Genomic DNA, 14,179 nt, shown 5'->3' on the forward strand with positions numbered 1-14,179 from the left:
ACTTGTCTTTATGAGTTTACAGTCCACTGATGCATAACACTGAAGGAAATATTTTCAGTGAAATGTTTGCTTTTTTCTTTGGCTTTGYAAAAGGCAATGTCTTTTCTTAGAGATATATGTCAGGGTCATATAGCTACTTCAGTGACCTGTGTATGGTCAGGAAGTAGACTGCATCAAAAATATTTCATTTTTCCATGAAGTCATTCTCTTAACCAAGACTTTTCCCCTTCTCCTCTCAGGGATTTGGGCTCCACTAACCACTATTTGAGCATTAATTTTATGCACAAACTGWGTTTAATCCTGTGAGGGAGATTTCAACTGTATGGAACATTTTCAGTATTTTTGTATTAAATCAAAACTTGTGGGTGACAGCAAACCTGTAAAACAAAACCCCATTTATGCAAATGGGAATTTTCATGTCTGGCATTTTTCTGTCCCTTTTTTGCTGTGATGAAAAATGCATCTCTCCCTCATTGCTCTGGATGGYACAGCGAGCCTGGCGTGACAGAGGGACTGACTCTGCAAACTTTAATGGCTCTGACACAACAGATTTATGAAATTAGTGTTTAAATTTTCAGGATGTGCTTACATGTTTTGCTAGATTGGGGCCTATGCAAGCTCCACTCCCTCTTTGGATGGAGAGGAGGATGATTTGTCTGAGTTGGGAATATTGATGTAAATAAGTCTTTATTGGACCAAATGTACAGATATCATATAGTTTTGTTACACCCTATTTATAAGACATTAATGTCTGTTTCTCTTTCTCCACAGGTTCTTCTTGAAATTTTTCCTCAAATGTAACCAAAATTGCCTAAAAAATGCAGGAAACCCTCGAGACATGCGCCGATTCCAGGTCAGTCAGACACGCTTCCTCCTTTAAAAATCAGCAGCTGTTAGGGACAGAAGTACTTTGACCCAAACTAACCTAGTAATTCACTGGAAGATGCTAAAAACATAAGGTCACAAAATATTGCCTGAGGATTTCTTGTCACAGCAGAATTGGCAGGAAGTAGTTGAGTTTTCTTGCTCTGGAAGAGAGAACTCTCAAAGATAATGTTGTCTCCACTGGAAGGGAAAGCATGAAAAGGAAAAATGACAATGACCTCGTTGTTGTTTTCAGTTTTGGGGCTCCCCTGTTCTGGGATGTTCCTCCCTGCATGGGRAACTATTTGCTTTCATGCAAACACAAAATGAGCACCTTCTTCATTRGCTGGGGCAGAGGAGGGTGTAAGAGCAAGTAATAAAATCAGGCTCATGATTATATTGTTACTCTTGAGCAGCAGTAAAGACTCATAAATGTGCATTGTTGGGATGAAGGTCCATTCCTGCTGTCAGCACTCAGACAAAACTGCCATTAGGTGTCTCTTGGGATGTTTTGGGCTGGTATTTTTGTGGCACTGAGGCTTGGGAGCTGAAGTATCAACAAAGCTTCAGATGGCCAAAGAACATCTTTTATGCTCCACCTATGTAATGGTTTGTTTTGGGATCAAGAACATCACTGTCCCTTGGGAAGGTGCTCTGTACATGAACTTCCCCAGGGCTGGCAGCAGAGTAGAATGGTCACAGTGCTGAGAAATAGTCCCTCCAACCCTTTTATTGAAGACATGATCCTTTGACTGTGGCAATAATGCTTTACTTGAGTATGTGCTAAATAAAAATATGGAGTAGAGAGTCAGAGGACCTTCTCTTTTGGTGGGAGGAGTAAATAAGGCCCAGGTAGGAAACATGGTAGAATCTGTAAATGGGGGTTTGCCTCAGGGTTTTGAGGAAGAAACAAAGAGATTTGTCCCATAGAACACATGGGTCTCTGGARGAAGGCAACTCCAAAATACATCTGCTTTCTGTAGTTACTCTGGACTTGTTTGCTTCCTTCTCAGCGCTGTTGCGCTTCAATAAAACTGTTGAATGTTATATAAATGACAATAGTATTTATATGTGCAATGTCTTTTGCTGAACTGCTTAATTGCAGCGATGCTGGAAGGCAGAAGGGTGCTATTTGCTTCTGAGTAGAGTAGTGCAGAAGTGAGGAGATGTGGCCACAGGGATTAAATTAATCAGTATAAAAGCCAGCATTAGCATGGCAGAACCCTCAGCTTCTCACCCCACAATCCTCCCTCTGTCAGGTTTCTCCTGTGATTTGAGAGGGCATTATCAAAGAAAGAGAAGGTGGGAAAAGGAGTTTCCCCAGCACAGGGATTTAGTCGGAGCAGTCACCCCTGGGGCCTGTCAGAGCTTGCTTCACAACATGTWCACTCTGCTGGGGCTGTGCTCGCCCAGACTCCAGGCTGATTTTCATATGGAAATGCCTGTGCGTGTTCCCTCGGAGCAGCAATCAGGAGCTGTGTCGGCGGGGAGGTAGGACATAGGAAAGGTTGTTGATCTCTTGACTTGTAAAGACATTCTGTCATACAAACCCAGCTTCACAGCAGTTGAGCTTTCCGTGTGTAAACAGAGACTGCTTAATTACACAGGTCATGTCAATTAGCGTGACCTCAGCATTTTCAAGAAATTAATCACTTTCAGCTGAGTGAACCACTCCYACTCTAATACAGGGTGGCATTGAAGCTCACAGCGTTCTCTTCAGTGSCCAGGCTTATTGTTTTACAATAGCTGCTTTTGTTTCTTCCCTTTTCATTTTTTAAAAAAAAAAAACTTTTGAACTTGTTGGTCTTTTAGCAATAGACTTCTTAAAATAAAACAGCTGGGCTCTWCAGAGTCCAAGCTTCATTTATCATTTCTTAGGGTGAAAAGGACCAAGCATACATGTAGTATCGCAACGATATGGTGCTCCTGGGTGTTTGGGGCAGTGTTGTGTAGGAACCAAGCGAAATTTGGGCCCCTGTGCTCCCTATCAGCAGCCTTTGAAATGTCGCCAGTGGCTTACAAGGTCTTTAATGATGATGTCAAAGTTCTGGTTAAAAACCATAAAGATAAGGTATTTCCAGATAYGTTTAAATAGTACCATTCTCATTTYACACATACAAAAATTGGAGACATTCCCTCCCTTCATTCCTCTGCTTGTCCTGGACTATGAAACTGCCCAGAGATTTGTCCGACTTTTGGTGTCACTTATCAGTTCCCAAAAGTTGCTGGGAGTTCTTAGAACACAGATAATGGTTTTGATGGGAGAATCAGTGAAGGGTCAAGGACATGAGTGCAAGGTCTTGCACTAAGGACCAGCCCTGTGGAAAATTTCTTTTCTTAGCAGATTTTAGAGTTGGTTTGGTTTTATTATTCCTGCAGCGGGGAATTGTCTTATTATCATCTGATACAAGAGACGTTAAGAAAGTACAGGGAGGAAGCAGAGTGTGTGTTGATTCAGGTGACCTGTGTGAGAAACTTCATCCAGACTCATAATCAGAAATAAATCAGGAAGTTTTATCCTGAACTTTGCTTGCAAATATGGGAGTGTGTTAAGTCTAACATAAAAGGTGTGCTGGGACTGGAAAGAAATGAATTTTTCTGCATGTCTGAGATGTCCAGGCATGTGACAAGTGGAGCACTGTGGAGTGCCAGCAGTGTGTGTGTGCTGGAGCAGTGCTGGCCCTGGCTGTGCTGGTTGTGTCTCTATTAGCAAAAGGAGACATTTGGGGAGGAGAAGTCAAGTACTGCTCAGCACTTCAGCTGTGCTCACAGTCCCTGCTTGTCCTTGAGAAAATAATTTCATCTCTATGTTTCATCAGCCCAATTGCACAAAACATTTGGTGCTGTTGTGTATTATCACCTTTGCCCAACCTTGCCTTTTTATTCCAGAAACACCACGGAGCAGATGCTCAGTCTGGTTTTGAATTCTTCATCACAACAAGTTATATAATTGTTTGTGGGATGGGCTGTKGTGCCCCAATTAGTGGTAATAATAATACTGCTACTAAGTAGATGGTGTCATGGGTGAACTCTGCCCAGATTTGATTTTTCAGGACTAAAAAGTCRTTCATACAACCTAAACAGTTTTGTATGTTATTGTAATTAAGGAAACCCAAGTGCCCTAGCTGTCTTGTTGTTCTTGCTTTAACACAACTGCTTGTAAACTGACACATGTCAAGTTTTAATTTAGAGGAAACTTTTCAGGCTGTGTCACAGAATACAATCCCAAACATTCACTTATTATGAAAACCTTGAAAGTCACTTAGAGATTGCCATGCTGTTTGATTCTGTTACCACAGCCTCTCCTGCAGCAGAGGCTGCTGGTTTGCCTCCATGGGATGCTGCCACTCATGTTTGAATTGAAGCCACTTGTGTCTTATTGCAAATTTGCATAAGAGACAGAGATGATGCTTCATGAATCCCAGATAATGGAATTTGGACATGCAAGGCTCCATCCCCAGAGAAGCGAAAGGCAAAAAAAAAAAAAAAAAAAAAAAACAAAAAAAAAAAAAAAAAAAAAAAAAAAGAAAGAGACTGAAAAATAGCAGTGAGAGCTGTGGCCCAATTCAACAAGGTAATTAAGTGCCCGGCCTGTCCTTGAGCACGTGAGCAAAATTACTGAATGTATTGTACTTATGGGCTCTTAGTTAGGCACCTTCTGAAGTGTCTTGTTAAATGGAGAGTGATTTTAGTCACTAGAATAAAGAAGTCAACATATTGTAGGAAGAGGTCACCAAGTGGTGATGAAAATAAAAATGTGCTCAAGCCATTTATAGCTTTCAGRAGAGTGGCAAGCACTGGAGTTACATATTTCACACATTTAACACTTAGGACACACTCCAAACCTGGAAATCACCCTAACCAGATTTTCTCTGCCTTTGCCACTGGATGCTGGGGACATTGTAAAAATATCAGGTCCCTCACCATACACTGGAGAAAATTGAAAGCACAAGGAACATGCTATGTCTTAATCAGTGAGCAAAGCTTAATGGGCTGTGGTTAAAAATGAGGAGTTGTGCAATGCTTAATTTTGATATATTAGGTGAGGTACTATACCAAATAAACAGGCAGAGTGCTAAACGTGGATAAATAGCTTGATCTCCAGGCTCCTGGTCTCTGAATATTTAAAAAAAAAAATCTAAGCTCCAAAGAATTCACAAACTGAACTATTTAATGGCAGGCAGAATAATCCACAGAGTCAGGATATGTTACTGCATTCGATAGTGCCAGCTTCATTGAAGAAAGTTGTAAACCCATGTGTTTCTTTCATACCTCTGTCTCCCCTGGTGTTGATACAGGATTTAAATTCAAAATCTATGAAGGGCTAAAGCTAAAGCTCAAAATCATTTTCCGTGTTTGCCTGTCTCAAATTAAAACTGTGTTTTGTTGACAAAATTTGGAAAGGTTTGAGATTTGGCAGACCTGGTTGTCCCTGTGCTTACATTAATGTGTCAGCACCTCATTAATCATTTATTAAACTGTAGTGTGCTTTTCCCTCTTGCTACAGTCTGTGTTTTAGGATGCCTTGGTGCCCATTCCACATATACTCTGGCTCTCCCCTCCCCCTAATTTTATGATTTCTCCRCAAATTAGTTTTAGCATGTGCTTTAACTTGAACATATCCCAGTCGTTTCAAAATCAAAATGAGGAGAGTGTAGTATTTTTTTAGATTAAAAAATATGAGTAGAACTTGTAGGTATGTAAGTGCTCTGTAGCACTCCAAGTAGGTAACTGTGGTGCACAATATTTGAGGTGCATTTTTTCACTGTTAATAATTAGAGGCATTAATATTTCCTTAGTGCAGTGTGTGTTCAGTGTTCCTCTATTAATGAGAATWTTCATTTAAAGAATTGAGCAGAATAAGCATGTTGCTTCTTACAGGTGCACTATGAATAATTTTTTTTTTTTCAAACTGACACATAAGAGGTTTTTTTTCTGCATTTCCTGAGACTGGAAACAGTTTCTCTTGGGGATTCCATTTATAGTTTCTGCTGCTAACGACACCAAAGAACCACACCAATGCTGTCCCTTCATAGTAAATCAAACTGTTCAGGAGAGAGGTAGGAAGACATTGTTAAGTAATTCAAAATATGTTGCATCAACAGTTTTGAAAACCTGAGAAGGGAGAAATTAAATGTAGCTTTACTCACATAAAACCTCACTAGGATTGTTTCCTCAAGCTCTTCCCTAGAAAGTTGCCTGTGTAGCAACAGCTGCTTAGATGTGGGATTTTTACAGGTTTGAGCACTACCTTACYGTTACTACTCTCAACTCATTATTTTTATGGAATCCCATTTCTAAAAATATTCAAAACTTTTAGTTTCAGCACAGGATTGATCAGCCTCAGCAGGAAATCTGCGTGTACCTATAGGGTTTTGAAATTGGGGAAAATATTTTATCTTGTAGCCAYTGTTATTAATTTTAATTTTGTTAATTTTTATATGCATCTGATCAGACCCATAGAAGAAGATAAGGAGCTGGCATAAATCATGGAGCTGTGACAGGCGATGCCAAGGATTTGGCTCAAAATCCCACTTGYAAGGAATTTACAATGGTTGCAAGTGCCCAAATAAGATTGCAAACCCCAAGCTACTTACTATAAGATCATATTTTATTGAAAATATCATAAAMTTTATTCTATCCCTCAGGAATGCAATGGATAAATTACTTTTGAAATCCCTTTTGGAATTTTATATATAGGGCTTGGGTTTTTTCCTCTCCTTAGTTTGATTTCAGAAAAACTTATCCGTAGTATTTGGTGCTTTCTTTTTCCCAAATTTCCATCTGTTGGAGCTCTTGAATCATTTATGCTGTATTTTAATATCTTTCACTTAAAACATGCAGAAAAATCTATTGCCTGGAATGCCATTCAGAGGGATGGGGTTAGGATCTTTTAGATGTAAACTASTCTCTTTTGTATTCCTCTTTTTCAAGACAAAGACTTCAGGATTGGCTCTGGGCAGTTGAGTGGCTTTGCTTACTTTTTGAGTATTTTAATTGGGGGCCAGAAATAGGAAGAAAAATTTTCTTTGCACTTTTTTTTTTCAGCTCCAATTCAAGTGATGAAATTGAATAGTTGTAAGCGATCCTTTAAGTGTCCCCATTTGACCAACTTTGAGAGGCAGCAGCTTCCTGAGAGAGTTGAAGCAATGTTTGCCAATCCTTGTAAAGCATTTCACCTCTTCAGAGGCTAAAGCCTCTCAAAACCAAGAACAATTAAAGCGAGAGCCTTTCAGAGCGACTGGGGAATTCAGCAAAATAAATCAGAAATCCTCTGCCGTGGCTCTGGAGGCTTGCCTCATTATAAGAGCAGATCTATTAGCCCCCTTGCCATTGTCTTTCATTTCTCAAGTGAGGTGATTCTAATTAAATTAATCTGCATGTCAATCTATCGGTGATCAATCAAAAGGGCTGAGGTCCCCCTTTGCGGCACTGTGCTTGCGGCTGACAGGGGCTGATAATGGAGGAAGAAATAAACTGTCGAGCAAAGTTAATTAGTCAACATAATAGGTGGATTAAACAGGAGCTGCTGATTGCTGTTTCACATGTCGAAGCATGAGGTGGGAGCTGAAACTGCAATTAACAGACAATTATTATATTTGGTTGTAAGAGGTCGCATGAATAAACATATCTCTGTGGGTTTCAGTCTTTAATCCCTTTCCCTGTTTAATGTAAGGAGAAGTGTAGGTCATTTCTTCTTATTGTTTTAGTCAAAGTTCTCGAAGGCGGCGCGTGCTCCTGGCAAACGAGSAGCCAGCTGAAGGCCACATCTTTGGCTGTGGTAAAACCCTGGGAATGCCATACTTTTGTTGGGAAAAGGCTGAATGAAAGCCAGGACGCTGTGAGAGTCCTTGGTCTGAATGGGGTGGGAGGAGAAGTGATGAGCTCGCAGCTCTGTAGGGGACTGGTTTTTCCGTGATATTTCCTGGCTCATGTGCCCTCTGCCTGGACAGGAATTTCCTTGAGGAGCCTCAGGGTTGAGGAGTCCCYCTGGACACCTCGGAGCAGCTGGGTCTCCTCCTCTGAACCCATCATTTACCTGTTTGCTCCTGTTGGGCTGGCTCCTCTCCCRCCCCAGGCAGCTCTGGGAGCAGAAATGTCAGATCCTGCCTCCAGCATGGTCCTGCTGTGTCTCCCTCACTTCGCCTCAAAACCAAATCCCAGGTGTTGACACTGAGATAAGTTGAGAAATACAAATAATCCTAACACTGGATGAATAGGGTTGTGTTCTCCAGATCAAGACCCCACTGTCAAGCGTGTGTGTGTACACAAACATGCCTATATGTACTCCTTAAGATAGAGCTCGGCAGAAATTTGGGCAAGTCCAGCAACCTGCAGTGGCTGTGCTGACGGGAGAGCAGCAGAGAAGGGTGGGGACAAGGCAGGCAAAAACTCTTGTTACAACTTCACAAAATATGCTTTTGTTTTCTTTTATTCTGAAGCAATTCTCGTGTGCAATGTCAACATCTCTATCTGCTTCAGCGTGGAAACTGCAGGATAATTTAGGGTGAAACACAGCTGCCCTTGTACATAGGGGAAAAAAATACTTAATAAAGATCCTCTTGTTAAAATGATGGTTAACAGTGTGCTGTCTGCCACGCAGCTACAAACTCTGCAATTTGACTTAAAACTGCATCAAAAGCTCTYGATGCCAAAGACCCACTCGTCAATAGCGCCTCTTGTTAGATTTGTACAGCATAAGCACCAGTTATTATGCGAAATAGCTTTGCAATTTTCTACAGCTCCCAGCTGTTATTTATTTAGCTGAGTTTATTACGCTCTGCGCTTTTTAAAAAACACACAGATATATCCAAATTTTCCTCCATTTTGCTCTCGTGCTTGCAGGTCGTGGTGTCTACAACAGTCAACGTTGATGGCCATGTGTTGGCAGTGTCGGACAAYATGTTTGTGCACAACAATTCCAAGCATGGGCGGAGAGCTCGAAGACTCGATCCCTCGGAAGGTACGCCTTCTTATCTGGAACATGGTAGGCAAATCATTTTCATTGGTTGGCATTGCTACTTTAAATGTGGGTTTCTGTGGTTTGTGTCTCTGGCTGCTGCTTTCAAAATTGTCCTGTGAGCGTTTATGCCTCTGGGGCCAGATATTTGAAAGGGACTGGCCTCCAGACCAAAGCRGGAATTTTTCAAGTAGGTCAGCTCTAAATGTAGTGAAATGACAAACCAGGAAGCAAACATGGGTGCAGAGGCTGTCCTGTGTGTCAGTGAAGTGTGGTGATTTCTGTTTTTTTTATATTAGTTTCATCTATTCAGCACCCAAAATTGGAGTCTGATCTTTTTTCCCGACAGCCCTGGTTTTTGACTGTGCATCTAAAGGACGTTGCCTACTTTCTGAAGTGCTCAGCACCCAAATTTCAGATTGCATTTCTTCTATCTAGAGGTTGCTGAGCTCTCTAGGAGACTCATCTGTTCCTTTGAATTACCCTAAATGGAAGCAGAGCCCTTTTGGGAATCCATCTGCTTACTCARGCCATGGATGAATGTTCTTTTCTGGCTCCAGCTGTGCCAGCTGGGGAYGTTGCTTTTCCCACAGCTGTTTGTCTCCCCTCCCTGCTCCAGGCTGTTCTTCACCATGGATGTGCCAGCTAGGATAGTTGTGTGCTTGCTCCCTGGTCTCCTCCAGGCCAATGAAGTTCATTTGAATTAAAGCATTTAAATAATCACTCTTTGTTGCTGAAATGATTGAAGGAGAAATGGTGCAAGGCAATTTGGCTTTTCTGAAAGGACAGTAARCTCCAGCGAGGGTGGGATGGGGCACGTGGCTGGAAGCAGCCTGGGGACAGTAATCTCTTCTGTAAGGTCAGCTGGTCCTGGAAGGGAACATCTGCTGGTGGCTGTAGGTGCTTAAAATGGGAGCTGTTGARTGCAAATGTACTTTGAAAAATCTGGATTTGATTAATGTTTTGTTTTGCTCTTTGTCCTCAAAGTTGATGACTACTGCTGAAAAACAAAACAAAAACAGAGGGCATTTCACTCCCCTCTCCCTGTTCCAGCTTGGTAGAATAGCTCTTTGTCTTCAAAGCTGTTTGTAATCCTAAATTCAATAGGTGCTTGCTCCCTCTAAGAGATGTGTACCCTCAGCTCCCATTGAAGTAGCTGAGTGTAGAAGGCACCAGTCCTTTATGCTGGTTTGTTTCACAAATATTTGCCAAGGATCTGATGAATAATTAAATAGATTTTTTTCCAAAGAGTTTGAAACCAGATAAAATTTTCTCTGGGAAAGCAAATGCCACTCAGAAAAATGTTARCTAGATATGTTAAAAGAAATTATTAATGCTGAGAAATGGGAAAATGTGTGGGTTTCTACTGCTCAGTGGATTCCTGTGGAAATACTTTTCTATTCTGTTTATGCTTTCAGGCATCAGTCCTGCAAGCACTTATGCATATATTTAAGATTATGCTCACATATGGTCCTGTTGGGATCAATGAGGCTTCTTGTGTCAGAGAAGCTGAGGGTATTGATAAGTGTTTGCAGAATCGGGTCTGTAGTTCACACTTACTAACCTAAAATTCTTAGCTCAGCAGCGTTTCTCATTATATAAACATAACTTACATCTGTATTTATTTAGCTCTAACTTTTTATGTAGGCTATGAGCCATTTTCAGCCATAATTCATGTTATAGGATTTTTTTTCATCCTGCCAACAACCTAATTTAATAAACAAACCACTGTCATAATTTTTACTGAAATTTATAAGGAATGTATGAACTCTGTCTTTATTAATTAGCAGAAGGCATTACAAAAGGAAACTTCTTTCTGTTCAACTTTGTAATCTTTCCATTAAGTCTAGTCTTAAAAAAAACATTACTATTTTTTTTCTTATATTCCAACTACAGTAGTTGCCATGTTTTCTTTTTTCTTTTTTTTTTTCTTTTTTTCCCCATTGAAATCTTCTCAGTACTTAATTTCTCTTACATAAATGCCCTTATTCTCATGCATAGTAGTGTCTCATTTTACCACAGCTGTCGTTCCCACTCGTACAACCTGAGGGATTCTGTTGGGAAAAATGCAACAAAAAAAGATAAACTCTCTGCTTACGTAGCTACACACACCAGAATTACTGTGTTGATATTAAAAGTCAACATCTGAAAAATATCTCCATGTGTACATTTTGTGGGAAAGGTGATTYTTCTAATCTACTTTCTCAGGCACCTCTCTAGCAGCCTCATAAAGCAACTGCTAGTAAATTCTTACTTTTGAATAGCAACCTTCACACTACAAAATTGCTCTCTTGCAAAGGCTTGGTGGAGCCTTTCTTTTTAACTTAAATCCTTCAATCCTGCTGTCCAGGATTTGTGTCCAAGATTTTTGCCCATGTGAGTCCAAGAAATGGGAAAAAAAATTAAAAATACAGGAACTGTTGTTCTGATGTTATTAGGTATCTAAAACACTTGACTAAATAAATAAAAAATAAAGGAAAAAGCTTAATGCTATTGAATTTTGGACAAGACTCATTGGAACAGATGATCATTTCCTTCACTGAAATTAATTTTTACTTTCAGTTTGACTCAAAAGGCATATTATTTTTCTTTGAATTTTTGTCTCTGGTCATATCAGAGTCATTTTGTTGGCCTCTCCTCTTCCCAGCTTCCTCAGGGGAAGGACAGATTGACCTGAGYAGTATCCATAAGCAGGGAGATGGAAAGTGAACGTAGTCAGATTTGGTTTGTTGCTCTGGTGAGCAACTTCTCATCATAGGCTTGTAAAATCTGAGCTCTGTCTATAATGTACCCTTGACCAAATGTATTCCCGTGGGCTTTTTCAGATGTTTAATTTTTTAACACAAATGTCTGATGGCAATAGAGGTGAATGCCTGACTGTGAGGGCTGGGGGRACAGGGTGCAGCAAGGTGTGCTGGTTGTTGAGTTTAGTCAGACAATATCCAGCTTATTTTTCCCTTCAAACTTGTGTTTGCTGCTCTGAAACACGGAGTTTATGTGACACCTAAAAGAGACTTTGGGTGCCAAAAAGCTGCACCTCCCGAGCCACTCAGGAGCCTGGTGTCTCCACATTTGGGTTTCACCATCTCATTAGCAGGTAGCCTGGATTATTTTTGGGACTTCCAACACACCTCTATTTATATCTCGCTTGTCAGACTTTTCACTCAGTAAAGGGAAGATTCCTTTTTGTCGCTTATTTCTCTCAATATAACCAGGACCTCAGATCATGGTTTTGCATCCACATGTTGCCCCAATGAAACCAGCAGGTTAAGAAGCTCATCTTTCAAATAAATACATCTATATTTTAAAAGTAATAGCTGGCAGAGGACAATTATTATTTCATCCATCTCTGTGTGGTATAAATAGGGTAARCCACAGTAATCTGTGGTTTTTGATAATTATCACTTTTTCATTCATAAATAGTTGGATCTTCACTGCTTTTATAGTTATGGTAAACCAGAAAGTTGGTGTGGTTGACCTTTCCAAATTATATATAGAGTAAGATGTATAGTGAAGAGCCAACAGGCCCCAAGCAGTAGGATRTATTTCAGCTTGTAGTTCATCCCAGGGTGTCAATTTTAAAAGCAAAATCTTCCCAATGAAATTGAAGTGATGAACTTATGGAAGAGGAGAATTCTGGCAGGGCTTGCCGTGACTCTTTTCAGGTTTACCAGCAATAAATCCACTGCTGCAAAGTTTCCAGTTATCTCATATCATTGCAAAGCAAAAAATTCTTTTTCTCCCCAAATCTTTTGAATGTCTTCACAAGAATGTAAAGCCAATTGCAGCATCAATTTCTCTATTATTTTTCCTCTCTGGCAGAATGCAATGCCCTCGAAAAATGATAGTCCCCGAGACCCTGTCAGTTTGCATGCTCTAACACTTTATTATCTAATGATCTAATATGYAACAAGGCAAAGAGGGGGTGCTTATCACCCTGACAGGATGCCTAAGAGAAGTGACTAAATTACTTTATGTACCATTAGCACTATCTGCCACGGTGAACTCACTGTGAGCATTTATGCAAATATTCCTGAATACATTCAAGTGGCCTTGTCAGGAAGACGACTGACAAGCAGCTTAAATGCTTGGGTTTTTAAAGGGACAGTTTTATTTCTTTTTTCTTTTCCTCCCTCCTCCATAGGAGAGCACTGAAGAATTAGGTGATGGTGAGGTTTGCTGACGATTTGGTTCTGAGTCAGCTCAAGAGCAGCAGAAGATGAAAGATGCAGAGAGAAATAGACACAAATGATAAGATGTGATGTCAGGGTGTGCAGGTGGAAGTGGAGATAGCCATGATTTCCAAAACTGTCCTGCTGTTATTTTAATATTAAATATACATAAATCTGTGTGTGTGTGTGTATACCTAAAACAGGTCATTATTTAGAGAAACCATTGCTAGTGGTTGCTTTAAACTGGAAAGGTGAGTGCATGGCTGGATCATTTGATCACTCTCTTGTGGTACCTGAGACAGTCAAGCTTTTACAATGTTGTTTTAGCTCATGACAGCAATGAGTGTCTTCCACTGTTTGTCTGCAGGTGCAAAACCTCCTACAGGAAATAGGAAGGAGTAGGGGCTGTGTCTCAGCTGAACACGATAGGTAGATCCTCTTGTCAGCAGAAGGGCATTTAAAGAGTTTTTCTTGCCRTCCTGCAACAGAATTGTTGAGCACAGACATTGAATGCCATGAATTTAGTTGCATGTGCTGGGTGATTCTTGAAAGATGCCCAGAAATCTGACTTAGAGACCTTCTTCTTGGGCCCTAARTGGCTTTACYACAACCTTAACCTCTAAATTTTGGRCAGTGTRTAGAGYTRTGGAGASGATKCCCCTATCAGCTCCATTTTARCCATTTTAACCCTGAATTCCTTGGTGRTGCCTATCTTTGTGCTAGTTGATGAAATTGTTACTCGAAAACACAATACTGACTGAAGCAAAAATTTTAGCAAGTTGAGAAAGGTTGATCTTCAAAACTTGATACATTTTACCCTTAGTTGGTGGTGTAGGTTTTTGTCAAAGTTAGGGACTACTGCATTAAAAAAACTGTTCAGTTTTAAACAAAGAAATATTAAAGTTTGACTTGTTTCATCCATAGGTGGAAGCACCTGTTATAGTTTAGTGCTGAGCTTAAGAATGGTGTTGTGATTATATGAAAAATAAAAACACACAAGCTTTTTCTGCATCATATCATTCYATATAGAGAAATGCAGAGGGCTTGATTTATTATTTAGAAGGGAAATATTGAAAAAAAATATTAGGATTCTACCACTCTACTTGAGGGGATCTTGTCTGTTATTCTGAGTTATGTCTGCTTTCTAATTTATTTTCTATGAAGGAAGAATACCTAGGGTTGT

At 40.2% G+C, this 14,179-nt stretch overlaps 1 protein-coding gene across 1 annotated transcript in view; it reads left to right on the forward strand.

Moving 5' to 3' along the window:
• The first annotated feature begins 749 nt into the window (after positions 1 to 749).
• The window catches only part of LOC130581355 (transcription factor COE1), a 91,822-nt gene continuing 78,392 nt past the window's right edge, over positions 750 to 14,179 (forward strand). Inside the window, exons 1-2 of the mRNA XM_057379411.1 lie at positions 750 to 853; positions 8,710 to 8,827. Of these exons, the coding sequence (XP_057235394.1) occupies positions 839 to 853; positions 8,710 to 8,827 (133 nt within the window). The 5' untranslated portion in view covers positions 750 to 838. The remainder of the gene's footprint in view (positions 854 to 8,709; positions 8,828 to 14,179) is intronic.

This window comes from Malurus melanocephalus, unplaced genomic scaffold, assembly GCF_030028575.1.
Source record: "Malurus melanocephalus ecotype Western Australia unplaced genomic scaffold, MMel_1.1 scaffold_404, whole genome shotgun sequence".
In the NCBI taxonomy this organism is placed as follows: domain Eukaryota; kingdom Metazoa; phylum Chordata; class Aves; order Passeriformes; family Maluridae; genus Malurus; species Malurus melanocephalus.